This window comes from Caloenas nicobarica, chromosome 37 (genome assembly GCF_036013445.1).
Source record: "Caloenas nicobarica isolate bCalNic1 chromosome 37, bCalNic1.hap1, whole genome shotgun sequence".
Lineage (NCBI taxonomy): Eukaryota > Metazoa > Chordata > Aves > Columbiformes > Columbidae > Caloenas > Caloenas nicobarica.
Genome location: NC_088281.1, coordinates 1 through 25167, shown reverse-complemented (window position 1 = coordinate 25167; position 25167 = coordinate 1). Strand labels below are relative to the sequence as shown.

The window sequence follows — 25167 nt, the reverse complement described above, 5'->3', positions numbered from 1 at the left end:
CCGGTACCGGGGCGGGGGGGACACACGACTACATGTCCCGGCATGCCACACCCCGCCCCCCCGCGCGCTCATTGGCCAGCGGCGCTGTCAATCACAGGAGCGGGCGGGGCCCTGGCTGCACCCCCGTTGCCACGGCGCGGGGGGGGGAGCAGAAACCGGGACCCCCCCGGGGGGACACGCGGGAGAGGGGGCGAGACCGGGACCCCCCCCAGTTGTGCCATCGCGACCCGGGCACCGGGCACCCCGAGCCCCCCCGGGATCCCCGAGCCCCCCGGTGAAGCCCGGTGCCGATCGCTGCCCCGTGCCCCCCCCGCCGTGTGTCTCCCCCGGTGCCGGTGCCCCCCGGTGCCCCCCCGCACTCACGCTCTCCCGTGAAGCACCGTGGCCATTCCCGCCCCCCCCGCGCCGCGCCCGGCGCCTCCTGCACCCACCGGGACCGGGGGGGCGAGGGGGGGCGGCCCCATCCGGCCCCCCCCCCGGAAATGGAGACCCGGGGCTGCGAACCCCGACCAGCCCCGAGACCCCCCAGAGACCCCCCCGACCCCTATAGACCCCCCAGACCCCTATAGACCCCCCAGACCCCATAGTCCCCTCCAGACCCCCCAATCTCTATGGATGCCCCAAGACCCCCAGACCCCTATAGACCCCCCAGACCCCTATAGACCCCCCCGGACCCCTATAGGCGCCCCAGACCCACCCAAGACCCCCCCGGACCCCTATAGACCCCCCACCCACGGGAGCAGTTGGGGAAACTGAGGCAAGGCGGGGGGTGGGGAGTCCGGGGGGGTCCATAGGGGTCTGGGGGGGTCCATAGGGGCCGGGGGGGGGCGGGTCCGGCCCCTCCCGCGGCCGCGGCCCCTTTAAGAGGCTCCCGCGGTTGCCATGGCAACGGCCGCGGCTCCCGGCAACGGCGCGAGATGGGGGCGGGGCCACAGGGGCAAAAATCCGGGGGAATTCACCCCAAAACCAACCCCCGCAGGGCTTCCGCAGGGCCTGGCAGCAGCACCAAACTGGGGGCGGTCCGACCTTTATTGGGGGGGGGGGGTCCCCATGATTGGGGGGGGTCCCCATGATTGGGGGGGCCCCTGTAATTTGGGGGCGCTCCCTCCAGTTGCGGGGGTCCCCAAGATTTAGGGGAGGTCCCTGTAACTTGGGGGGCCCCTGGAATTTGAGGGAGGGTCCCTCTGATTTGGGGGGGTCTCTATAATAGTTTCGGGGGAGCCTCTATAACCTCGGGGGGGGCTCCCCCCGGTTTTGGGGGTCTCTGTAACCTCGGGGGGGCTCCCCCCGGTTTTGGGGGTCTCTGTAACCTCGGGGGGGCTCCCCCCGGTTTTGGGGGTCTCTGTAACCTCGGGGGGGCTCCCCCCGGTTTTGGGGGTCTCTGTAACCTCGGGGGGGCTCCCCCCGGTTTTGGGGGTCTCTGTAACCTCGGGGGGCTCCCCCCGGTTTTGGGGGGCCCAGTACCGCGCGTAGACGCCCTCGAGCAGGTCCCGGCAGCGGACGCGCCCCCCCAGGCGCGCGCAGGCCAGGAAGGTCCCGGCCATTTTCCGGTGCAGCGAATACGTTTCCTCGGGGGGGGGGGTCAGGCGGTGCTGCAGCATCTGGGGGAGCAGCGCCCCCACCCGCCGGGACACCCCCTGCCCCCCGAAATCGAACGGCTGCCCCCCCGAAAACGCCTCCCCCAGGATCAGCACGGCCTGGACGTGAGCGGCTTCCAACGCCTGCGACGGGGGGGACCCCGAAAAGAGACCCCCCCCCTGAGAACCCCACACCCCCAAAACCTCTCCCTGCACCCCAAAAACCTCCCCCAACCCCCCCCGCACCCCAAACCCCCCGCATTCACCCCAAAACCTCTCCCTGCACCCCAAAAACCTCCCCCAACCCCCCCGCACCCCAAACCCCCCGCATTCACCCCAAAAGCTCCCCCTGCACCCCAAAAACCTCCCCCAACCCCCCCGCACCCCAAACCCCCCGCATTCACCCCAAAAGCTCCCCCTGCACCCCAAAAACCTCCCCCAACCCCCCCGCACCCCAAACCCCCCACATTCACCCCAAAACCTCTCCCTGCACCCCAACCCCCCCAATCCACTCCAAAACCCGCCGTGTCCCCCCCCAATCCCCTGCCCCCCAAAACCTCCCAAATTCACCCTAAAACCCCCCAAATTCACCCCATAACTCCCCAGACAAGCCCCCCCACATCCACCCCAAACCCCCCTGCACCCCCAAACCCCCAAACCCCTCAAATTCACCCCAAACCTTTGTCTCGAAGCCCGTGAGGAACTTGAGGTCTCGGGATTTCTGCAGCACTTTGCTCCGGTCCCTGTCGGCCGCCGCGCGGATCACCTGAAGGTAACAATTAATGATTAATAATCATTAATAGTAATTAATTTATTATCCGAGTGGGGGGCTCGCCGCTGCCGTACCTCAATGTAATGATCCGTAAACTCCTTATCGAACGAGCGACTCGCTCCAAAATCCAACAGTGTCACCTGCGGGGGGGGGACAGCGGCCCCCGGGGGTCAGATTTGGGGTGCAGGGTTGGTTGTTGGGGAGGGGGGGTGGGTTTTGGGGTGCCCCCCCCCCCCCGCCCCGGGCGCTCACCCGGTGCCGCTCGGCGTCGTACAGAAAATTTGCCCAGTTTGGGTCCGTTTGCATGAAGCGAAATTCGAAAAGTTCGCGCAGGCACAGGCGCAGGAGGTGGGCGCAGATCTGGGCGGGGGGGGTAAGTGACAAAGCGGGGGACAAACTGCCCCCCCGCTCCCCCCGAGTTTTGGGGTGCTTCACCTCGTCCCGCAGCTCCTGGGGGAGGTCCCGGCACTGGTCCAGGGGGACCCCGCGCCCCAACTCCATGGCCAGGACGCGGGACGTCGTCAGCTCCTCAACCACCCCCGGCACCGCGAAAAACGGGTCGTCCCGCAGCAGTTCCCTAAAACGGGGGGGTCACGGGGGTCCCCGAACCCCCCCGCACCCCAAAAAACCCCCCGACCTACCCAAAAATCCGGGTGCACTGGGCTTCCCGCTGGTAATCGCATTCCCACTGCAGCTCCCGCTGCAAAACCTCCAGTGATTTATCGGCAAAAAGACCTTGTGGAGGGGGCGAAAAGAATTGAGGGGACCCCCCCAAGAGGATTTGCGGGTCCCCCTGTTTACCCTGGGGGGGCTTTGGGGGGGTCAAACTCACCCCGGGGCAGCTTGACGCTCATTTTGAGGAGGGAAAGGAGATTTTCGATGTCACTGCGGATGCTCTGGGCGACCCCAGGGTACTGCAAAACGGGGGGGGGGTTGTAAATGGGGGTGTGGGGACCCCCCTCGCCCCCCAAACCCCCGCTTTTGGGGTTCACCTGGATCTTGAGGGCCACGCGAGTGCCGTCGCGCAGCGCCCCGAGGTGCACCTGCCCAATGGAGGCGGCGGCAAAGGGTTTTTCCTCAAAAAACGACATTTTCTCTCTCCAGGCGGGTCCCAGCTCCTCCTGCAGCACTTGCTGGGGGGATCGGGAAGGGGGGGTCAGTGGGGACCCCCAGGAAATGTGGGGGTGCCCCCCGAGCCCCCACAGCGGCTCACGCTGCTCTGCCAGCCCGGCATGAAGTCGGCGCTCTGCCGCACGCGCTCCAGGATCCGCTGCAGCTGCGGGTTCAGCAGGGGGGTGTCTGCGGGGGGGGGCGAAAATTAGGGTGTCGGGACCACCCTGACCCCCACCCCGGCACCCCCAGATCCCACCCCAGAGCTCTGGGACCCCCCATGATGCCCCCGAATCCCACCCTGACCCACAGCCCAGGGCCCTCAAACCCCCGCCAGGCACTGGGTGCTCTTGGGGGGGCTGGGGGGTCCCGGGGGTGTCCCCGGTGTCCCCCCCACCTTGGATGCTGATCATCTGCCCCAGTTTCAGCGCCGCCCCCCGCACCCGGCACAGCGTGGCCACCAGCCGCTCCGCGTTGGCTTCCGACAGCAGGGGGGGGTCGTCTCCTGGGGGGGGGGGCGCACGTGTCAGGTGACCCCCCCGATCCAAAATAGGGTCTTCCCTCCCCCCCCCCACCAAAATCCCGGACTTACCCCCCAGCTTGGCCCGCGCCGCCTGTGCCAGCGTCCCCACGGCCAGGCCTGGGGGGGCAAACCAGACAGGACCCCCCCAATGACACCCCCAAACTGAGCCCCACGGCCAGGCCTGGGGGGGGGCAAACCAGACAGGACCCCCCCAATGACACCCCCAAACTGAGCCCCACGGCCAGGCCTGGGGGGGGGGCAAACCAGACAGGACCCCCCCAATGACACCCCCAAACTGAGCCCCACGGCCAGGCCTGGGGGGGCAAACCAGACAGGACCCCCCCAATGACACCCCCAAACTGAGCCCCACGGCCAGGCCTGGGGGGCAAACCAGACAGGACCCCCCCAATGACACCCCCAAACTGAGCCCCACGGCCAGGCCTGGGGGGGCAAACCAGACAGGACCCCCCCAATGACACCCCCAAACTGAGCCCCACGGCCAGGCCTGGGGGGCAAACCAGACAGGACCCCCCCAATGACACCCCCAAACTGAGCCCCACGGCCAGGCCTGGGGGGGCAAACCAGACAGGACCCCCCCAATGACACCCCCGCACCCCTGGGAGACTCCAAAGCTCAACCTCCCCCCCCCGGTTTGACACGTGTGTGTCCCCCCCAGGACTGACCCGGGGGGGGACACGGGGCCTCCTGCCCCCCCAGTGTCCCCCCCATATTGCCAAGGACACCCCCCGGGACACCCCGCTGGGTCCCCACGGCTCAACCTCCCACCCCCCCAGGGTTGACACTTGTGCCCCCCCCGCCCCAGGACGGACCGGGGGGGCCGGTCCCGGTGCCCCCGCGCCCGGTACCTCCGAAGCTGAGCAGCCGCCCCAGCCGGGACACGGGCACCGGCCGCTCCCGGGCCCTGTCGCTGAGCTGGGGGGGGATGCAGAGGTTGGGGGCTGCGGTAACGGGCTGGGGGGGGTCCCGGTGCCCCCCCCCGCACACACGCACCTTCTGCCGGGGGGGCTCCGGGCGGCCCCGCGCGTCCCGCGCCCGCTGGGCCTCCTCGGCCGTGAGGCCCCGCGGGGCCCCGGGGCGGAGCAGCCGCCGCAGGACCCCGGGGGGCGCCTTGGGGGGGGCGGCCATGGCGGGGGGGGGCACCGGGGTCAGAGCTCAGAGCCACGCGGGGCAGCCGGTGCGGGCCGCTCCCGCCACCCCGCCGCTTCCGGGGCTGTGGCTCCGCCCCCGGGGCCGCGGCTCCGCCCCCCAACGCCACCAGCCAATGGGAGAGGCGCAGCCGCGGAGACTCCACCCACGGAGCGGCGCATGCGCAGAAGCGATTCCCATGTCCCTAGTCCTGGGGATGCCCCCGGCCCCCCCAAACACCCCCATGACCCCCCAAACACCCCCTGACAGCCCCAAGCCCCCCACACCCCCAGGAGCCCCCCACCCTCCCTGAGAGGGGGGGACAGCCCCCGAACCCTCGCAATTTGCCCCCAAAACAGCCACAAGCAAATGGGGGGGGAACCACAATTTTATTGGGGAGGGTCCTGGGCGGGGGTCGCTCTTGGGGTGCAGCAGCATAATCCCCCCCCCCCCAAAACCGTCCGTTTCCTCCCAGGCCAGGGGGAACATGCAGCCCCCCAAACCCCCAATTTCTCCCCAAAACACCGCACCCGAACGGGAGTGCTGCCGGTTTTATTTGGGGGGGGTCCCGGGGGGGGGCTGTTCTCGGGGTGCAGCAGCACGAGCTCCCCAACCCGCCCCATTTTCCCTCCCAACTCCCCTCCTGGGGGGGCCACACAACCCCCGCTTCCCCCCAAAATCCCCGAATTCCCCCCTAAAACCCCCCAATTTCTCCCAGAAACACCACACCCGAGCAGGAGTGCCACCGGTTTTATTCGGGGGGGGTCCCGGGGGGGCTGTCCTGGGGGTGCAGCAGCAGCGCGCGCCCCCCCAGCCCCTGCGCCAGCCCCCCCGCGGGCAGCACGTAGCGGTGGCCGTCGCGGGTGCGCCGGGGGCTGAGCTCGCTCAGCTGCGCGTTGCTGCCGTGCAGCCCCCCCAGCGCCCACAGCTGCACCCGGGGGCTCTTCCCCTGCTGCGCCAGCACCAGCACCCGCTCCACGGCCCCCCCGGGACCCCCCCACCGCAAACCCGACCCCCCCAAAACCAGCTCACCCCCCCCGGACGCCGGCGGGTGGAACAGGTTGGGGATCTCGGGGTCCGGACGGTACGTGGGGCTGAGCGCCGCGGTGCGGACCCCCAGTAAAACACCTGGGGGGGGGGAATCACCTCCCAAAATTAGGGGGGACCCCCCAAAATTAGGAGAGCCCACCCCATAATTCTGACCCACCCCCCCAATATTATTTGAGCCCCTAAATGCCAGCCGAACAGGCTGGGGATCTCGGGGTCCAGACACCACGGGGTTCAGTGTTGTGGATCCCAAAAAAACCACCTGGGGGGGAAGAAGCCACCCCCAAGTTTTAGAGGGGCCCCCAAAATAGTTCTGACTCCCCGATATTATTTGACCCCCCCCCAAACGCCAGCAGCTGGAAAAAGTTGGAGATTTCAGGGTCTGGACAATATTTCAGGTTCAGTGCTGCGGATCCTGAATAAAACATCTGGGGGGGTAAAAAATCACCCCCAAATTTTTTGGGGGCCCTCCCCGGGATAAATTCCCCCCCGTTTTACCTGTCAGCACAGCCCAGTGCGCCTTGTGCCCGCGGCGCTGACACGGCTCGTGGTTGCTGTCCTCGTCGTAGCTGCCGCCACGTTAAGGGGGGAACACAGAAAATAGGGACCCCCCCAAAATAAACTTCCCCCCCCCCCCCCGAAAAAAAAGATACGGCACAAGGAGGGGGAGCCCCGAGATGAGGTGCTGCAGGATGCGGGGGAGGTTGGGCCCCTCCAGCCCCCCCGAGAGCAGCTCGGGGTGACACGGGAACACGTCCCGGGCCAGCGCTGCCATGTCGGCCGCTGCGGGGACAACGGGGGGACGTGGGACACCCCCCAAAAAAACTAGAACAAATCAAGGGGGGGGGTGCGTGACCTCCCCTTACCGGAGAACATCTCGCCACGGTGGGTGAAGCCGCGTTCCTGCGCCGCGCGGACCAGCTGTCCCAGCTGGACGCCGTGGGTGGGGAACAGGAGGGACGCGGCCATGGAGAGTGCGACCAGACCACACCTGGGGGGCACAGGAATGGGGGGGCCCGGCTTTGGGGGGACACCGCATTGGGGGGGCAGGGTTTGAGGGGGCACAGGGTTTGGGGGGGACACAGGGTTGGGGGGGGACATGGGTTGAGGACGATGACATATTGGGGGGGACAAGTTTTGGGAGGGGACAGAGATTGGGGGGGACATATGGGTTGGGGACACATTATGGGGGACAGAGAGGTCTTGGGGGGACATTGTGGGGGAGACACAGATTGGGGGGGACACAGGCTGGGGGGAACTGGTTTTGGGGGAACACAGGGGGAACATGGGGGGACGGAGGTTTTGGGGGGACACACACAGGTTGGGGGTGCACGGGGGGGACGGAGGTTTTGGGGGGACACAAGGTTGGGGGTGCACGGGGGGACGGAGGTTTTGGGGGGACACAAGGTTGGGGGTGCAGGGGGGGACGGAGGTTTTGGGGGGACACAAGGTTGGGGGTGCACGGGGGGGACGGAGGTTTTGGGGGGACACAAGGTTGGGGGTGCACGGGGGGGACGGAGGTTTTGGGGGGACACAAGGTTGGGGGTGCACGGGGGGGACGGAGGTTTTGGGGGGACACAAGGTTGGGGGTGCACACCCCCCCCGCCGCCCCCCCCGCTCACTGGGGTCCGTCCTGGATCAGCGGGGGCGCCGGGCGGTGGAACAGGAGCCACTTCAGGGGGGGCGTGAGGCTGGGGGGGCACGGGGGTGACTGGGGGGGCACGGGGGTGACTGGGGGGGCACGGGGACCCCCCAGGACCCCCAGGCCCGGGACCCCCCGCTTCACCCCCGTCCCGGTCCCGGCCGCCCCACCTGTCCCGCCGCCGCCGCAGCAGCTCCCGGACGCCGCCGTCCCCCCCCAGCGCCGCCCCCGCCCGTTCCAGCGCGTCCCGGAGGACCCGGCCCGGCGGGGGCGGCGGCGGAAGCGGCGGCGGCGGCGGCGGGGGCGGCACGGCCGCCATGCCGGGGTCAAGGGGCACCCGCGGCGGAAGTCGAGACCCAGCGCTCTCTGCCGCTCCCGCCGCCGATTTCGGCTATCCCCGCGCTGATTGGTTGCTTGCCGGAACACTCTTCGCTTTGATTGGAGGAGGCGGCGGTAGGCGGGCGGGAGGGCGGTTGCTGCGCGGTGATTGGCTGGCTGGGGGTGTGCACGCGGCTGAGGCGGTGGCGGGAGGTGGGCGCGGGGGGCTTTGTGGGGCCCGGGGGGGTCCCGGTGAGTCCGGGGGGGGGTCCCGGGGGCTTTTTGGGGGTCCGGGGGCGTCCCGGGGGGGTCTGGGGAGTCCTGGGGGTCTTAGGGGCGCGAGGGGGTTCTGAGGGGGCCCAGGGAGTTCTGAGGATGGGTCCGGGGGGTCCCGGGGGGGGTCTGGGAAGGCCCGGGGGGATCTGGGGGGTTCCGAGGGGGAATTTGGGGAGTCTGGGGGCCCAGAAGGGTCTTGGGGGGGGAATTGGGGGGTCTTGGGGGTTGTTAGGGGGGTTCAGGGGGGCTGGGGGGGCTCTGGGACCCCTGTGCGGTGACCCCCGCTCTGTGTCCCCTTCCTCAGCGGGGGGGCCCAGGATGGCGGTTCCGGACGCGCGGCCCAACCACACGATCTACATCAACAACCTCAACGAGAAGATCAAAAAGGACGGTGGGTGGGGGGAAAACGGGCATTTTGGGGGGAAATGTGGGGGATTTGGGGGAGGAATGGGGAGTTTTGAGGGGAATATGTGGAATTTTGGGGGGTGTATGTGGAGTTTTGAGGGGATATGTGTGATTTTTTGGGGGGGGACATGTAGGATTTGGGGGGAGAAATGTGGAAGTTTGGGGAGGATAAGTTGGAATTTGATATATGAGGAATTTGGGGGGGATAATGTGGAATTTTAGGGCCATGTGTGGGATTTTGGGGGATATAAGTTCCATTTTGGGGCATATATGTTCCATTTTTGGGGGATATGTGTTCAATTTTGGGGGACATATGTGGAGTTTGGGGGGCCTGTGGAATTTTGGGGGAGATATGTGGGATTTTGAGGGGATATATGTTCAATTTCAGGGGACATACGTGGAGTTTGGGGGGCCTGTGGAATTTTGGGGGAGATATGTGGGATTTTGGGGGGATATATGTTCAATTTCAGGGGACATACGTGGAGTTTCGGGGGGCCTGTGGGATTTTGGGGACGACATGTGGGATTTTGAGGGGATATATGTTCCATTTTGGGGGACATACGTGGAGTTGGGGGGGGGCCTGTGGGATTTTGGGGGAGATATGTGGGATTTTGGGGGGGTATACGTCCAACTTCGGGGCAGGCGCGTGGGATTCGCGCGGGGATCAGCGGAGTTGTGGGCGGACAAGCGCGACTTGGTGCGGATGCTCCCGATTTTCAGCGCTGGGGTGTCTCCCCGCTCACCCCCCGCCTCGCTTCTCCCCCTCCCCAGAGTTAAAAAAGTCCCTTTACGCCATTTTCTCGCAATTCGGGCAAATCCTGGACATCCTGGTGTCGCGGAGCCTGCGCATGCGGGGCCAGGCGTTCGTCATCTTCAAGGAGCTGAGCAGCGCGACCAGCGCCCTGCGCTCCATGCAGGGCTTCCCCTTCTACGACAAGCCCATGGTGAGGAACCCCCCCACCCGGGGACCCAAACCCTGGATTTCTCACCCCAAAACTGCCCCCAGCGCATCCAGTACGCCAAGACGGACTCGGACATCATCGCCAAGATGAAGGGGACGTTCGTGGAGAGGGACAGGAAGAGGGAGAAGAAGAAACCGAAGGGGCAGGAGGCGGCGAAGAAGGGGAGCGGGGGGGCGGCCGCGGTGAGTTTGGGGAGAAAACGGGGGGTTTTGGGGCTGGGGGAGCCTGGGGGGTGATATGCGGGGGTTTGGGGGGGATGTGTGGGGGTTTGGGGGAGATACGGGGAGTTGTGGGGGGAGATACAGGCAGTTTTGGCGGAATAATGGGGGGTTTGGGGGGAAAATGGGGTTTTGGAGGAGGGATATGTGGGGTTTTGGGGGAGAGATACGGGGAGGTTTGGGGGGAAATATGTGGGATTTTGGCGGGAATATGGGGAGTTTTGAAAGGAAAATTGAGGGTTTGGGGGGAAATGGGGGTTTTGGGGGGATATGTGGAGATTTGGAGGGAAAATGTGGGATTTTTGGGGGGAGATACAGAGAGTTTTAGGGGGATTTGGGGGGAGGTATGGGGAGGTTTGGGAGGAATATCTGGGATTTTGGGGCGAGTATCTGGGATTTTGGGTGGAATATCTGTGATTTTGGGTGAATATCTGGGATTTTTGGTGAATATCTGGGATTTTGGTGTCCCAGGGCATGGCTGCCCTGCCCCAGGCGCCACGGCTGCTGCAGCACGTTGCGGGGCAGCCCCCGTACATGCCCCCGCCGGGGATGATGCCCCCCCCGGGGATGCCCCCCGGGATGCCCCCCCAGCAGGTGCTGCCGCCGGCGCAGACGGTGAGTGACCAAAAACCCCAAAAAACGGGGAAAATCGGGGGGAAGATCACAAATAGTCCTGGATTGAGCTTGCGGGGGGGGACGAGTTTTAGTAGGAATGGGGGGGTTGGGGAGGGCGGTGGGAGTGACCCCCCGTTTTGTGTGTGTCCCCAAATTAATTTAAAAAACCAAAATATTTGAGGCTAAAATTAAAAATATCCCAGTTTTGAGCTTGCAATGGGAGAGGTTTAGTGAGAATGGGGGCGTGAGGTGGGGAGGTTTGTGGGGGGGTATTTCAGGACTGACGCCCCCATTTTGCCCCCCCCCCAGCTCTCAGAAAACCCCCCCAACCACATCCTGTTCCTGACCAACCTGCCCGAGGAGACCAACGAGCTGATGCTCTCGATGCTCTTCAACCAGTGAGTGTTTGTTGGGGGGTCCGGGGGGGGTTCAGGTATCCGGGGGGGCCCCTCTGACGTGCCCCCCCCCCGCGCAGGTTCCCGGGGTTCAAGGAGGTTCGGCTGGTGCCCGGACGCCACGACATTGCGTTCGTGGAGTTTGACAGCGAGGTGCAGGCGGGGGCGGCACGGGATGCGCTGCAGGGCTTCAAAATCACCCAGAGCAACGCCATGAAGATCTCCTTCGCCAAGAAGTGACCCCCCCCGGCCCCCCCCCCGGGAAAAAAACCCAAATCGGGGTCATTCAGAGCCCCCACAACCCAAAAATCCGCCTTGTTTTGCCACTAGATGTGCCCCCAAAAGATCCTTGTTGCTGCCCTAAACTCCCCCAACCCTAAAAATCCTCCTTGTTGACCCCCCCAAAAAATTTATTGTTGACCCCCCAGGCCCCCCCGCCCCGGGAAAAAGCCCAAATTGGGGTCATTCAGGGCCAAACAACCCAAAAATCCACCTTGTTTTGCCACTAGATGCACCCCCAAAATATCCTTGTTGCTTCCCCAGACCCCCCCAACCCTAAAAATCCCCCTTTCTGCCCCCCTCAAAAAAATTCTCATTGCCCCCCAGAGGCCCCTCCCCTGCAAAAAAAAGTTGTGGGCCACCCAGAGCCCCCCCCAACCCCCAAAACATCCCTTTGTTTCCACCCCAGACCCCCCCCAAAATCAAAAATGCCCTCACTCCCGTCCAGGACCCCCAAAAAACCCCTCCCAGGCCCTTCCCACCCCCGAAGTCACTGCCCCCCCCTCCCCAAGAAACCCCAACTGCAACCCCCTCCCCCAAGGTAAGTTTCCCCGGGGGGCCAACCCTTCCCCCCCGCCTTTTCCTGCCCCCCCCCCTTTTCCTGCCCCCCCCGCATTGTACCCAGGGTCTCTCTGCAGACATTGCACCTGGAGCCTCTTCCCCCCCCCAAAAAATAAACATCCTGTGTCCCACTGATGGGGTGTTCAATGGAGCGGGGTGGGCACAAATTTGGGTAATTTTGAGGGTGGGGGTGCCCTTTGTGGGGTGGGAGGGTTTGGGAAGGGCTGGGTTTGGTGTCTGAGGGCTCGGGGGGGCCAACGAGGCGGCGGGGGGGGCGCTGCGCCCCTTGTCACCCCCGCCCTGTGTCCCCACGCCGAGCGGGGCCGCTGGCCCCTTAAGAGCGCAGCTGCGGCACGGGAAACCCCGCCCCTCTCTGTGACTGGCGTCGCGCTCCGCCAATGGGCGAGCCGAGCGCAGCAAGGCGGCGGGGCCCAGCCGTGCGGCCCAATGGCGAGCCGCGGCGGGCCCCCCGAACCCGGCTCCACGAAACATCGTTTTGGGGCGGGGGGAGCGGGTGTTCCTGTGCCTCAATTTCGGCCCCCCCTCCTGCCCTCCCGCACCGCGATTGTGGCCCCCCCCACTAAACCCACATTTTTTCAGCCTCGGGTGGGTTTTTTCGGGCGGGTTGTAGTGTTTGCGGGAGGTTCCCTGTAGACCCTATAGGTGACACCCCCGGCAGCTATAGACCCTCCACAGCGGGGTCAAAAGGGGCGTGGCCGGGGGCGGAGCATCGGCGGGCGGGAGCACAATAAGGGGAGGGGCTTTGTCAGGGGGCGGAGCCAGGGGTACAGTGAGAAGGGGCGTGGTCTGGGCAGGGGGTGTGGCCTTGGCGGGCGGGGCGGAGGGTGGGCGGGGCCTCGGCGGGCGGTGGCGGGAAGCGCCGCTGGGGACGTGGCGCCGCTGATTGGCTGCGGGGCAGCGGGTGGGCGGGGCCGCCCCCTCCCCACCCCCCCCCAGGGGGGACTCAGGCGTCCGGGTGACGTCATCGGCGCCTGGGGCGGGGGGCGGGGGGGCTGCGGCCCCGTTGGGGACATTTGTGTGTGTGTCACCCCGCCCCGAGGTGTCCCTGCGTCCCCCCAGTGTCCCCCTCGATGTCCCCGCAATGGTCTCCTGGCCCCGGTGTACCCCCCGGTGTACCCCCCGCTGTACCCCCCGCTGTACCCCCCGCTGTACCCCCCGGTGTACCCCCAGCGCCCACGTGTCCCCCCCACTCTGTCCCAAGTTCAACCCCGGTCCCCTGTGCCCCCCGCAGTGTTCCACGTCCCCCCACACTGTCCCTGTGTCCCCCCCATTGCCCCCCACGTGGCTTGACCGTGACTTTGGGGCGGGGTCCCCCCATGTGCCCACCCCGGGGCGTGTCCCCTCAGTGTCCCCCCCCCCCGCCCCGCTCGGTCGCACCCGGGACTCGAACCCGCGATGGGCCCCGCGCTGCTCTTGGCCGCCGCCGCCGCCGCGTCCCTGGCGCTGCCGGTGACCGTGGCCGTGACCCCGGGGGGGGGCCCGGGGGGGTCCCCGCGGCTCCGGCTCCGCTTCACCCCCCCCCGCTGCCGCTTCCGCTGCTCCGGGGGGGGGCGATGTCCCCAAGTGTGTCCCCGGGGAAATGTCACCGCCCTGGAGAGCGGCCCCGACCCCCCCGGGGACAGCGGCTTCAGGCTCGGTCAGTGCGAGGGGACCGGTAAATTGGGGGGGGCGATAAACTGGGGGGGGGTCGGTAAATGGGGGTGTGATAAAGTGGGGGGGGCCGGTAAAGTGGAGGAGTTTCGATAAAGTGGGGGGGTGGTAAAAGGGGGGGCTTTAAAGTGGAGGAGAAGCTGGTAAGTTGGGGGCATGGTAAATTGGGGGGGGTCTGGTAAACGGGGAGGTGGTAAAATGGGGGGGGGCCCTAAAGTGGGGGAGGGGCTGGTAAAGGGGGGGGTCGATAAGGTGGGGGGTTCAGGGATGCCCTTCCCCCCCACCCCAGGGTGCCCCGGGGTGAGGGTGGGGGTTGGGCTGCACCTGCTCTCCCTCCACCCCCCAAATCCCCACGGGGGTCTTGGGGGGTCCCACAACCTCCCCCCGCCCCCGCTGCGCCCACCCATGGCGGGGTCGCAGGGTGAGGGGGCGACCCTAAAACACCCCCCTCCCCCCTTTCCCTGCTCGGGGGGGAGGGGGATGGGTGCTGGGGGGGGGAGGGGCCCCACCCACGCAGCACCATGAGCTCATCGGGCCCGGCTGGGGGAAAACGCCGGGAATTCGGCAAAATAAACAGTTGGGGCCCCAAGAAAAAATTGGGAGCTGGATGCCTGGGTCCTCTCCCGGATGCCTGGGTCCCTCCCCGCACTCCTGGGTCCCTCCCCGCACTCCTGGGTCCCTCCCCGCACTCCTGGGTCCCTCCCCGCACTCCTGGGTCCTCCCTGCACTCTCGGGTCCCTTTTCCTCAAATCGTTGCCTTCTGGATTTTGGGGACAACTCTCCCCCATTATCCCCCCAGCATCATCGCCCTGGCTGTTTTTATTATTTTTTGGGGGGTGTCCCCAATTTTGGGGTGTCCCCCCCCCGTTTATTTTGCAGTTGTCTGCCCCCTGCTCTGCCAAAACGGCGGCGTCTGCGCCCACCCCAGCACCTGCCTGTGCCCCCCCCAGTTCACCGGCAAATTCTGTCACCTCCCCGCCAACCACACCCGGGGGAGGGGCCCCCAAAACCCGGGGGGTCCCCAAGCCCCCCCCCAGGAACTCACCCAATCCATCTACACCCTCCCCTTGGCCAATCACCGCGAGGATGAGGATGGTGAGGACGCCCCCTCCCCCACCCTGGTGCTGGGGTTTTTTTTGGGGGGGGGGGTGGGTGCTGCAGCACCCACGGGACCCCCCACCCATGGACCCCCCCCCCCCCACGGGATCCCCCACCCATGGACCCCCCCCCCACCCACGGGACCCCCCACCCACGGACCCCCCACCCATGGACCCCCCCCCCACTCATGGACCCCCCCCCCCCACGGGACCCCCCACCCATGGACCCCCCCCCACCCACGGACCCCCCACCCATGGACTCCCCCCCACCCACGGACCCCCCCACTCACGGACCCCCCCCGGACCTCCCACCCATGGACTCCCCACCCACGGACCCCCCACCCACGGACCCCCCCCCCACTCAAGGACCCCCCACCCATGGACCCCCCACCCACGGACCCCCCACCCACGGACCCCCCCCCCACTCAAGGACCCCCCACCCATGGACCCCCCACCCATGGACTCCCCCCCACCCACGGACCCCCCCCCGGACCCCCCACCCATGGACTCCCCCCCACCCACGGACCCCCCACCCACGGACCCCCCCCGGACCCCCCAGGTGCCCAGTCCTTGGTGACCGTCCTCGTGCGCCACCCCCCGGCCGCCCCCGTCGCCATCCACGGCGTGGAGCGGGTGCGGGGGGGGGAGGGGCGGGGGGAGGGGCGCGGGGCGACCCCCCCTCCCCCACCCCACGGGCCCCCCCGCGTACTCGCGCTCAGCGGCGCCTCCCCCCGCGGGCCGGAAGAGGAAGATGAGGAGGGGTTCGGGTATTGCTTCCGGGTCGTGAGGGGGGGACAGGTGAGTGGGGAGGGGGCGGCGGGGGTGGGGGGACGTGGGTGCTGGGGGGGCCGGGAGGGGACGGGGGAGGGTGCGGGTCGGGGTGTCTGTGGGGGGGTCTGTGGGGGGTGTCTGTGGGGGGGTCTGTGGGTGTCTGTGGGGGGTGTCTGTGGGGGGGTCTGTGGGGGGGGTGTCTGTGGGGGGGGGTCTGTGGGGGGTGTCTGTGGGTGTCTGTGGGGGGGTGTCTGTGGGGGGGTCTGTGGGGGGGTGTCTGTGGGGGGGTGTCTGTGGGGGGGGGTCTGTGGGGGGGTCTGTGGGGGTGTCTGTGGGGGGGTCTGTGGGGGGGTCTGTGGGTGTCTGTGGGGGTGTCTGTGGGGGGTGTCTGTGGGGGGTGTCTGTGGGGGGGATGTCTGTGGGGGGGTGTCTGTGGGGGGGGGTCTGTGGGGGGGGTCTGTGGGTGTCTGGGGGGGTGTCTGTGGGGGGTGTCTGTGGGGGGGGTCTGTGGGTGTCTGGGGGGGTGTCTGTGGGGGGTGTCTGTGGGGGGTGTCTGTGGGGGGGATGTCTGTGGGGGGGTGTCTGTGGGGGGGGGTCTGTGGGGGGGGTCTGTGGGTGTCTGTGGGGGTGTCTGTGGGGGGGGGTGTCTATGGGGGGTGTCTATGGGGGTGTCTGTGGGTGTCTGTGGGGGTGTCTGTGGGGGGGTGTCTGTGGGGGTGCCTGTGGGGGGTGTCTGTGGGGGGGTCTGTGGGTGTCTGTGGGGGGGGGTGTCTGTGGGGGGTGTCTGTGGGTGTCTGTGGGGGGGGGTGTCTGTGGGGGGTGTCTGTGGGTGTCTGTGGGGGGGGGTGTCTGTGGGGGGTGTCTGGGGGTGTCTGGGGGGGTGTCTGTGGGTGTCTGGGGGCATCTATGGGGGTGTCTGTGGGTGTCTATGGGGGTGTCTGTGGGTGTCTGTGGGGGGGGTGTCTGGGGGGGGGTGTCTGTGGGGGTGTCTGTGGGTGTCTATGGGGGTGTCTGTGGGGGGGTGTCTGGGGGGGGGTGTCTGTGGGTGTCTGTGGGTGTCTATGGGGGTGTCTGTGGGGGGGTGTCTGGGGGGGGGTGTCTATGGGGGTGTCTGTGGGTGTCTATGGGGGTGTCTATGGGGGTGTCTGTGGGTGTCTGGGGGGGTGTCTGTGGGGGTGTCTGTGGGTGTCTATGGGGGTGTCTATGGGGGTGTCTGTGGGTGTCTGGGGGGGTGTCTGTGGGGGGGTGTCTGTGGGTGTCTATGGGGGTGTCTGTGGGGGGGTGTCTGTGGGGGGGTGTCTGTGGGGGTGTCTATGGGGGGTGTCTGTGGGTGTCTATGGGGGTGTCTGTGGGGGCAGGGGGGCCGTGTCCCCCCGCCCCCGACCCGTCCCCCCCCAGTGCTCCGCCCCCCTCCCCGGACTCCGCCTGCGCCGAGTCTGCTGCCAGGGGGGGGGAGGGGCGGCCTGGGGGGTCAGCGAGTGTCAGCGCTGCCCTGGGGACAACGGGGACACCGGGGACAACGGTGAGGACAGGGGGACAGGGGGACACGGGGATGGGGGGACAATGGGGACAACGGTGAGGACACGGGGACATGGGGGGCATACTGGGGGGATGGGGGAACAACAGGGACACGGGGGGACATGGGGACATGGGGGGGACATGGGAACACGGGGGGACATGGGGACCCGGGGGACATGGGGACACGGGGGGGACATGGGGACACGGGGGACATGGGGGGACACGGGGACACGGGGGGGATGGGGACACGGGGGGGACATGGGGACACGGGGGACATGGGGGGACATGGGGACACGGGGGGACATGGGGACACGGGGGGGATGGGGACACGTGGGGGACATGGGGGGACATGGGGACACGGGGATGGGGGGGGGATACTGGGGGGATGGGGGAACAACAGGGACACGGGGGGGGACATGGGGACACGGGGGGACATGGGGGGACATGGGGACACGGGGGGGACATGGGGACACGGGGGACATGGGGACACGGGGGGGACATGGGGACCCGGGGGGGACACGGGGGGATGGGGACATGTGGGACACGGGGACGGGGGGGACACGGGATGAGGGGACATTGGGAGGATGGGGACACTGGGGGGGTTGGGGACACCAGGGGGGTCTCACGTGTGTCCCCCCCCAGCCGTGTCCCCCGGTGTCCCCCCGTGTCCCCCCGGATTCCAGCGGCTGAACGGGACGTGTCAGGGTGGGTGGGGCAGGGGCAGGGGGACGGAGGGCGGGGGGAGTTGGAATTTGGTTTTTTGGGGTTATTTTGGGGGGTTTTGGGTGTTGACCCCCCCAATTTGTTGTGTCCCCCCCAGATATCGCTGAGTGCCAGCAGGGGGTGCTGTACGGGGGCACATGGGGGGGTTTGGGGAGTTTGGTTTTATTTTTTGGTGGGGGGGTGGAGGGATTTGGTTTTTTGCGGGGGGGGATTTGGGTTTTTTGGGGGGGTTTTGGGGGTCCTGACCTCCCCAATTTGTTGTGTCCCCCCCCCGAGATATCGACGAGTGTCAGCGGGGGGCGCTTTGCCGCCGGGGTCTCTGCACCAACACCCGGGGGGGGTTCACGTGTCGCTGCCCCCCCGGGTTCCTGCTCGACTCGGCCCGGGCAGCCTGTATCTGTGAGTCAAACTGGGGGGACTGGGATCGACTGGGATCGACTGGGAGGAGATGGGATGGACCGGGATGGACCGGGATGGACCGGGATGTGGATTGGGGGGGACTGGGATCGACTGGGATCGACTGGGAGGAGATGGGATGGACCGGGATGGACCGGGATGGACCGAGATGTGGATTGGGGGGGACTGGGATTGACTGGGATCGACTGGGAGGAGATGGGATGGACCGGGATGGACCGGGATGTGGATTGGGGGGGACTGGGATTGACTGGGATCGACTGGGAGGAGATGGGATGGACCGGGATGGACCGGGATGGACTGGGATGTGGACTGGGGGGGACTGGGATTGACTGGGATCGACTGGGAGGAGATGGGATGGACCGGGATGGACCGGGATGTGGATTGGGGGGGACTGGGATTGACTGGGATCGACTGGGAGGAGATGGGATGGACCGGGATGGACCGGGATGGACCGGGATGTGGATTGGGGGGGACTGGGATCGACTGGGATCGACTGGGAGGAGATGGGATGGACCAGGATGGACCGGGATGGACCGGGATGTGGATTGGGGGGGACTGGGATCGACTGGGATCGACTGGGAGGAGATGGGATGGACCGGGATGGACCGGGATGTGGACTGGGGGGGACTGGGAGGGACTGGGGGGGACTGGGGGGGACCGGGAGGGACTGGGACAAACTGGGGGGGACCGGGAGGGACTGGGATGGGGCTCGGGGGGAACTGGGAGGGACGGGGGGTACTGGGACAAACTGGGAGGATATGGGACTGGGAGAGACTGGGGTTTACTGGGACGGACTGGGACGGACTGGGAGGCGCGGGGGCGGGGGAGGGGTGCTGACCCCGCCCCTCCCCCAGCCCAGCAGGTGCTGTCCGAGGCGCGGGGGCCGTGTTTCCGGGTGCTGGGGGAGGGGCGGCGCTGCGCCCTCCCCACGCTGCGCAACATCACGCGCCAGATCTGCTGCTGCAGCCGCGTGGGCAAAGCCTGGGGGGGGGACTGCGAGCGCTGCCCCCCCTTCGGCTCCGGTGGGGCCCGAGCGCCTGGGTCCCCCCGAACTCCTGGGTCCCTCCCCAAATTCCTGGGTCCCCCCTGAACTCCTGAGTCCCTTCCCACCCCTTTTGCTGCCCCATGGGGACTGTTGGGGGGGCCCGGATTTTTGGGATGCTGCCCCTCGATTTGACACCCCCTCTCCAACTTACCCCCTCCAGCTCCTCACCCAGACACTTCCCTGACCCCCCGGAATTCCTGGGTTCCTCCCAGACGCCGGGGTCCCCTCCCAACCCCTTTGCCACCCCATAGGGACTATCGGGTGGCCCCAAATCTTTGGGGTGCCCCCCACAATTAGCTACTTCGCCCCCCCAGCCGGGTTCCGTGAGATCTGCCCGGCCGGCCCCGGGTATCACTATTCGGCCTCCGACCTTCGCATCGACACCCGTTACCTGGGCCCCGACGTCACCGATGTCACCGGCGTCACCCGCGTCCCCTCGGGGCGTCCCCGCGACGTCACCCGTGAGCAGCCAAACCCCCTCCCCCCCGCACCCCAAATCAGCCTCGGTCACCCCAGGGTCACTGTCGCTCCCCCCGCAGCGCCGCCAAGGGGGGTCGCCCCCGTGTCCCCCCCCATCCCCACGAGGCCGCCGCCGGTGCCGCCGCCGCCCGAGGTCGTGGTGGTGCCGCGGGGGGGGCTGCGGCGCCCCTCCCCCACCCGGGCAGGTGAGTGGGGGGAGGGGCGGGCGTGTGGCTGCACACGCGCGTGCACGAGTGGGGCTGGTGGCTCGCGGTTGTTTCACGCGTGCACAAGCGGTTGCACGCGTGTGCGTTTGCACAGGTTTGCTCAGTTGCATGCAGTTGTTTCACACGTGCTCAAGCGGTTGTGTGTGCATACACGCGTGTGTTTGCGCGGTTGCGCAAGGTTGTTTCACGCGTGCACACACGGTTGCATGCACAGTTGCACGTATGTGTTGTTGCACAAGTGCACAGTTTCATGCACGCGCAAGCAGTTGCGTGCACAGTTGCACACACGCATTGTTGCACAACTGTGTTGCATATACGTGTGTGCACAGATGTGCACATTTGTACATGGTTGTTTCACATGTGCATAAATGGTTGCATGCACAGTCGCATGTGTGCGTGGTTGCACACACATGTGTTTGCACAGGGGTGCACGGTTGCACACAGTTGTTTCATGCGTGCACAAGTAGTTGCATGCATGCACACTTGCACATGTGTACACTGTTGCATGCACAGTTGCACGCGCGTGCACCGTTGCACATCCATTTACACATGTGCACCATTGCATGCATGTTTGCACATGGATGCAGCGTTGCACACACCGTTGTGCATACGTTTGCACACCTGCACGCTGTTGCACGTGTTCACCATCGCATGTGCATTTGCACACGTGTGCACCCTTGCACCCTGTTGCACGCTCACCCTTGCACATGTGCACAATCAGATGTGTTCCCCGTGTCACACGCACGTTCCCGTGTTGCACACGCGTTCCCGTGTCGCACACGCGTGTGCTCACCCTCGGTCCCCCAGCCCCCCCGCCCGGGTGCCGCCCCGGTGTCTGCGGCCCCGGACGCTGCGTCCCGCGGGGGGGGACGGCGGCTACAGCTGTGTCTGTGACCCGGGGTACTGGCTGAGCACCCACGGCACCCACTGCACCGGTGAGGGGGGGCACCCGTGGGGGTTGGGGGGCTGTGGGGGTGCCCATTGCCCTGGTACATGGGGAGGCAGCCATGGGTGGGGGGGCCTGGGGGGGCGCCCATTGCACCGGTGGGTGGGGGGCACCATGGGTGGGGAGCACCCACTGCATGGGGGGGCTCCTATTGGGGCGGGGGGGGTTGGGCGGGGGGGGCATCCATTGGTGGGGGGGTGGTACCCATGGCGGGGCTTGGGGGATTTGGGGGGCACCCACTGCACCAGTGAGGTGGGGGGGACCATGGGGGGGACCCACTGTACTGGTCTGGGGGGCACCCGTGACTGGGGCTGAGGGAGCGGGGCACCCACTTGTTTTGGGGGGGGTGTCTCCCATGGGTGGGGGGGCACCCACTGTGGGAGGGGGGCCCCCCTGACCCCCTTGCCCCCCCCAGATGTGGACGAATGTGCCCAGAGTCCCCCCCCCTGCGCCCCCGGGCGCTGCCACAACCTGCCGGGGACCTTCCGCTGTCACTGTCCCCAGGGCTACGAACCCGGGGACTCCGGCACCCGCTGCCAAGGTCAGTGTCACCCCCCGTGTCACCCCATGTCACCTGTGACCCCCCCCCGGTGTCCCCACGTCCCCAACCCCCCCCCAATGTCACCCCGGTGTCCCCCAGACGTGGACGAATGTGTCACCGGGTCCCCCTGTGGTCCCCACGGCCGCTGCGTCAACACCGAGGGCTCGTTCATCTGCCGCTGTCACCGCGGGTACCGGGCAGGGGACAGCGGGGGACCCTGCGAGGGTGAGGGACGGCGGGGACGGCGGGGGCATTGGGGACACTGGGGACATCGGTGTCACCGCGCGATTGTCACCCCGACCCGGGCAGTTGACATCAGGGCTGACTTGGGGACGTTGTGGACATAGTAGTTGTCGCCACGCGGTTGCCACCACATGCCCCCATTGCCTGGGGTGACATCGCGACGTCCCCGTGTCCCCACAGATGTCAACGAGTGTCTGGAGGGCGAGTTCTGCTTCCCGCACGGCGAATGCGTCAACACGCCGGGATCCTACGGCTGCGTCTGCGCCCCGGGGTTCAGCAGCCCCGCCCCGGGGGGGGCCTGCGAGGGTGGGGCACGCCCGGACATGCCCCGCCCAGCCCCGCCCCTCACAGCCCCGCCCCTCACAGCCCCGCCCAGCCCCGCCCCTCACAGCCCCGCCCCCCACAGCCCCGCCCCCCACAGCCCCGCCCCTCACAGCCCCGCCCCCCACAGCCCCGCCCCTCACAGCCCCGCCCCTCACAGCCCCGCCCCCCACAGCCCCGCCCCTCACAGCCCCGCCCCCCACAGCCCCGCCCAGCCCCGCCCCCCACAGCCCCGCCCCCCACAGCCCCGCCCAGCCCCGCCCCCCACAGCCCCGCCCCTCACAGCCCCTCACAGCCCGCCCTCACAGCCCCGCCCCTCACAGCCCCGCCCTGCCCTGCCCAGCCCCGCCCCTCACAGCCCCGCCCCTCACAGCCCCGCCCCTCACAGCCCCGCCCCTCACAGCCCCCCCACAGCCCCGCCCCGCCCCTCACAGCCCCGCCCCTCACAGCCCCGCCCCTCACAGCCCCGCCCCTCACAGCCCCGCCCCCACAGCCCCGCCCAGCCCCGCCCCCCACAGCCCCGCCCCCACAGCCCCGCCCAGCCCCGCCCCCCACAGCCCCGCCCCCCACAGCCCCGCCCAGCCCCGCCCCCCACAGCCCCGCCCCCCACAGCCCCGCCCCTCACAGCCCCTCACAGCCCCGCCCTCACAGCCCCGCCCCTCACAGCCCCGCCCTGCCCTGCCCAGCCCCGCCCCTCACAGCCCCGCCCCTCACAGCCCCGCCCCTCACAGCCCCGCCCCTCACAGCCCCGCCCCTCACAGCCCCCCCACAGCCCCGCCCCGCCCCTCACAGCCCCGCCCCTCACAGCCCCGCCCCTCACAGCCCCGCCCCTCACAGCCCCCTCACAGCCCCGCCCCTCACAGCCCCACCCCTCACAGCCCCGCCCTGCCCCGCCCCTCACAGCCCCGCCCCTCACAGCCCCGCCCTGCCCCGCCCCTCACAGCCCCGCCCCTCACAGCCCCGCCCTGCCCGACACAGCCCCGCCCCTCACGGCCCTACCCAGCCCCGTCATGGCCCCATGTCCAGCCCAGTGCCTTGTCCCCACATCCCCATCCATGTCCCCCATCCCGGTCCCCACATCTCCCCATATGTCCCCCTGTCCCCACATCCCCCTGTCTCCACATCCCCCTGTCCCCACATCCCCATGTCCCCACCCCAGTCCCCTTGTCCCCCCTAGTCCCCATGTCCCCCCACGTGTCCCCGTATGCCCCAGACATCGACGAGTGCCAGCGCGGGGACGTCTGCGCCGGTGGCACCTGCGTCAACACCGACGGCTCCTTTGAGTGTCGCTGTCCCCCTGGGTTCCGCACCGATGTCACCCAGGCCCAGTGTCACGGTCAGGGCTGTCACCCACCCTGGGGAGGGGACACGGGTGTCACCAAGGCCAGGGGTGACGCCGGGGTGGTTTGTCCCCTCTCTGTCCCCGCAGATGTGGACGAGTGCCAGGAGTACGGTGACAGCCTGTGCGGTGACCAGCGCTGTGACAACGTCCCCGGCTCCTATCGCTGTGTCACCCGCTGTCAACCCGGCTACCGGGAGGGGGACAGCGGCGACTGTGTCGGTGAGGGACCTGGGGACATGGGGGTGTGGGGATGTGGGGACATGGGACATGGGGACACGGGGACTGTGGTGGGGATATGGGGACATGATGGCGACACGGGACACGGGGCTGCCGCTGGCCCGTGTCCAGGTTGTCCCCAGTGTCCCCAAGCCGCCGTGTCCCCCTGTCCCCTCTCTGTCCCCACAGATGTGGACGAGTGCCACGAGTACGGTGACACCCTGTGCGGTGACCAGCGCTGTGACAACATCCCTGGCTCCTATCGCTGTGTCACCCGCTGTCAACCCGGCTACCGGGAGGGGGACAGCGGCGACTGCGTGGGTGAGGGACCTGGGGACATGGGGACACACGGGGACATGGGGACGCAGGGGGACAAGGCAGGGGACATGGGGACGTGGGAGGACACGGGGACATCAAGGACCTTGGGGACACCAAGGACTTTGTAATGGGGTGATAAGGGACCTTGGGGACATCCAGGGCCTTAGAGACACGGAGACCAGTGTCCCCCTGTCCCCCGTGTCCCCAGACGAGGACGAGTGCTCCAACGCCACGCTCTGCGGTCCCCACGCCACTTGTCACAACGTCCCCGGCTCCTTCCGCTGTCACTGTCACCCCGGGTACCAGCCCGGGCCCCAAGGCCAGCCCTGCCAAGGTATGGGGACGTGGGGACATGGGGGGGACATGGGGACATCTGGGAATATGGGAGGACATAGGGGACACTTGTGGACATGGAGGAATGGGGGGAACACCTGGGGACATTGGGATATATGGGGACATGGGGGCATCTGGGGACACCTCGAGGGACGTGGGGGCACCCAGGATCATGGTGGGGACATGGGGACACCTGGGGGACATGGGGGGACTTCAGGACAGCTGGGGGTCCACGGGGACCCCTGGGGCCGCCGTGACCGATGTCCGATGTCCCCAGATGAGGACGAGTGTCTGTCCGTCCCGCCGCCCTGCGGCCCCGAGCGCTGCCAGAACCTGCCGGGCTCCTTCCGCTGCCTCTGCCGCGACGGCCGCCAGCGCTACGACCCGGACACGGCCCGCTGCGTCCCCCCCGTCCCCCCCCGCGCCCCAAACCCCCGCCCCGGGAGCCCCAACCGCCCCGCCGACAACCCCAAAATCCGCCCCCGGGACCCCAAAATCCGCCCCCCAGACCCCAGAGTCCACCCCTGGGACCCCAAAATCCACCCGTGGGACCCCAGAGTCCACCCGTGGGACCCCAAAATCCACCCGTGGGACCCCAAAGTGCGGGACCAGCAGCGGGCGCGTGCTACGGCGCCTCCTGCCGGCTGCTGGCGGCCAACGTGACCCGCGCGCAGTGCTGCTGCACCCTGGGGGCGTCCTGGGGCCCCCGCTGCCCCCCACGAACAACTGCCCCCCCCCGGGAACGGGTAAGAACCCCCCAAAAAATAACACCCCCCGAGTCCACCCCAGGACCCCCCACTCAACCCCGGGACCTCCCCAAAAAACACCCCCCCAAATCCCCCCTGGGACCCCCCCCCTCAATCTGGGACCCCCTCCCTCAATCTGGGACCCCCTCCCAAAAAACACCCCCCAAATCCACCCTGATCCCCCCTGGGACCCCCCCCCTCAATCTGGGATCCCCTCCCAAAAAACACCCCCCCAAATCCACCCTGGGCCCCCCCCCCCTCAATCTGGGACCCCCTCCCAAAAAACACCCCCCCAAATCCACCCTGGGACCCCCCCCTCAATCTGGGACCCCCTCCCTCAATCTGGGACCCCCCTCCCAAAAAACACCCCCCCAAATCCCTCCTGGG

General features: G+C 68.0%; 4 protein-coding genes across 5 annotated transcripts; 2 read left to right on the top strand and 2 right to left on the bottom strand.

The window, feature by feature from the left end:
* Positions 1-1018: 1018 nt before the first annotated feature.
* On the bottom strand, positions 1019-5251 carry COQ8B (coenzyme Q8B). Its single transcript, XM_065655137.1, has 13 exons — positions 4994-5251; positions 4849-4915; positions 4052-4099; positions 3857-3964; positions 3563-3648; positions 3342-3482; positions 3182-3263; positions 2991-3084; positions 2785-2926; positions 2602-2709; positions 2424-2489; positions 2257-2343; positions 1019-1721 (listed from the first exon to the last, which is right to left on the bottom strand). The coding sequence occupies exons 1-13, from the start codon at positions 5126-5128 to the stop codon at positions 1131-1133; spliced, it is 1755 nt and encodes a 584-aa protein (XP_065511209.1). The 5' UTR covers positions 5129-5251; the 3' UTR covers positions 1019-1130.
* A 593-nt stretch (positions 5252-5844) lies between these two features.
* On the bottom strand, positions 5845-8175 carry ACTMAP (actin maturation protease). Its single transcript, XM_065655235.1, has 6 exons — positions 7988-8175; positions 7798-7866; positions 7042-7166; positions 6829-6958; positions 6674-6744; positions 5845-6256 (listed from the first exon to the last, which is right to left on the bottom strand). Exons 1-6 carry the CDS (start codon positions 8134-8136, stop codon positions 5880-5882), a joined length of 921 nt encoding a protein of 306 aa, XP_065511307.1. The 5' UTR covers positions 8137-8175; the 3' UTR covers positions 5845-5879.
* A 135-nt stretch (positions 8176-8310) lies between these two features.
* SNRPA (small nuclear ribonucleoprotein polypeptide A) lies at positions 8311-11960 on the top strand. 2 transcript variants are annotated; one of them, XM_065655212.1, is made up of 7 exons: positions 8311-8348; positions 8716-8802; positions 9588-9760; positions 9823-9960; positions 10468-10611; positions 10921-11009; positions 11087-11960. In XM_065655212.1, exons 2-7 carry the CDS (start codon positions 8730-8732, stop codon positions 11244-11246), a joined length of 777 nt encoding a protein of 258 aa, XP_065511284.1. In that variant the 5' UTR covers positions 8311-8348; positions 8716-8729; the 3' UTR covers positions 11247-11960. The 2 variants fall into 2 exon arrangements, with proteins under 2 accessions (XP_065511284.1, XP_065511285.1); XM_065655213.1 differs by lacking the exon at positions 8311-8348 and adding an exon at positions 8367-8387.
* A 1302-nt stretch (positions 11961-13262) lies between these two features.
* LOC136001030 (latent-transforming growth factor beta-binding protein 4-like) lies at positions 13263-24780 on the top strand (the record flags this gene model as incomplete). The annotated part of the gene is given in 19 exon segments (XM_065655081.1): positions 13263-13503; positions 14397-14612; positions 15174-15412; positions 16784-16907; positions 17546-17608; positions 17903-18025; positions 18898-19065; positions 19403-19553; positions 19628-19753; positions 20582-20709; positions 21136-21261; positions 21361-21486; positions 21685-21810; positions 23039-23161; positions 23255-23386; positions 23573-23704; positions 23910-24035; positions 24312-24443; positions 24446-24780. Coding segments are annotated over 19 exon segments (2937 nt in total), but the record flags the coding sequence as incomplete, so codon positions are not given.
* Between the last annotated feature and the right edge of the window lie 387 nt (positions 24781-25167).

Bases quoted from the DNA above. Each gene is read 5' to 3' on its own strand.
- COQ8B (XM_065655137.1), bottom strand. From the start codon at position 5,128: ATGGCCGCCCCCCCCAAGGCGCCCCCCGGGGTCCTGCGGCGGCTGCTC. The intron at 3,264-3,341 runs GTGAACCCCAAA...CCCGTTTTGCAG, and splicing joins GCGTGGCCCTCAAGATCCAG to TACCCTGGGGTCGCCCAGAG. The intron at 2,490-2,601 runs GTGAGCGCCCGG...CCCCCCCCGCAG, and splicing joins ACGACGCCGAGCGGCACCGG to GTGACACTGTTGGATTTTGG.
- ACTMAP (XM_065655235.1), bottom strand. From the start codon at position 8,136: ATGGCGGCCGTGCCGCCCCCGCCGCCGCCGCCGCCGCTTCCGCCGCCG. The intron at 7,867-7,987 runs GTGGGGCGGCCG...GTGCCCCCCCAG, and splicing joins CTGCGGCGGCGGCGGGACAG to CCTCACGCCCCCCCTGAAGT. The intron at 7,167-7,797 runs GTGAGCGGGGGG...TGTGCCCCCCAG, and splicing joins CTGATCCAGGACGGACCCCA to GTGTGGTCTGGTCGCACTCT.
- SNRPA (XM_065655212.1), top strand. From the start codon at position 8,730: ATGGCGGTTCCGGACGCGCGGCCCAACCACACGATCTACATCAACAAC. The intron at 10,612-10,920 runs GTGAGTGACCAA...CCCCCCCCCCAG, and splicing joins TGCTGCCGCCGGCGCAGACG to CTCTCAGAAAACCCCCCCAA. The intron at 11,010-11,086 runs GTGAGTGTTTGT...CCCCCCGCGCAG, and splicing joins CTCTCGATGCTCTTCAACCA to GTTCCCGGGGTTCAAGGAGG.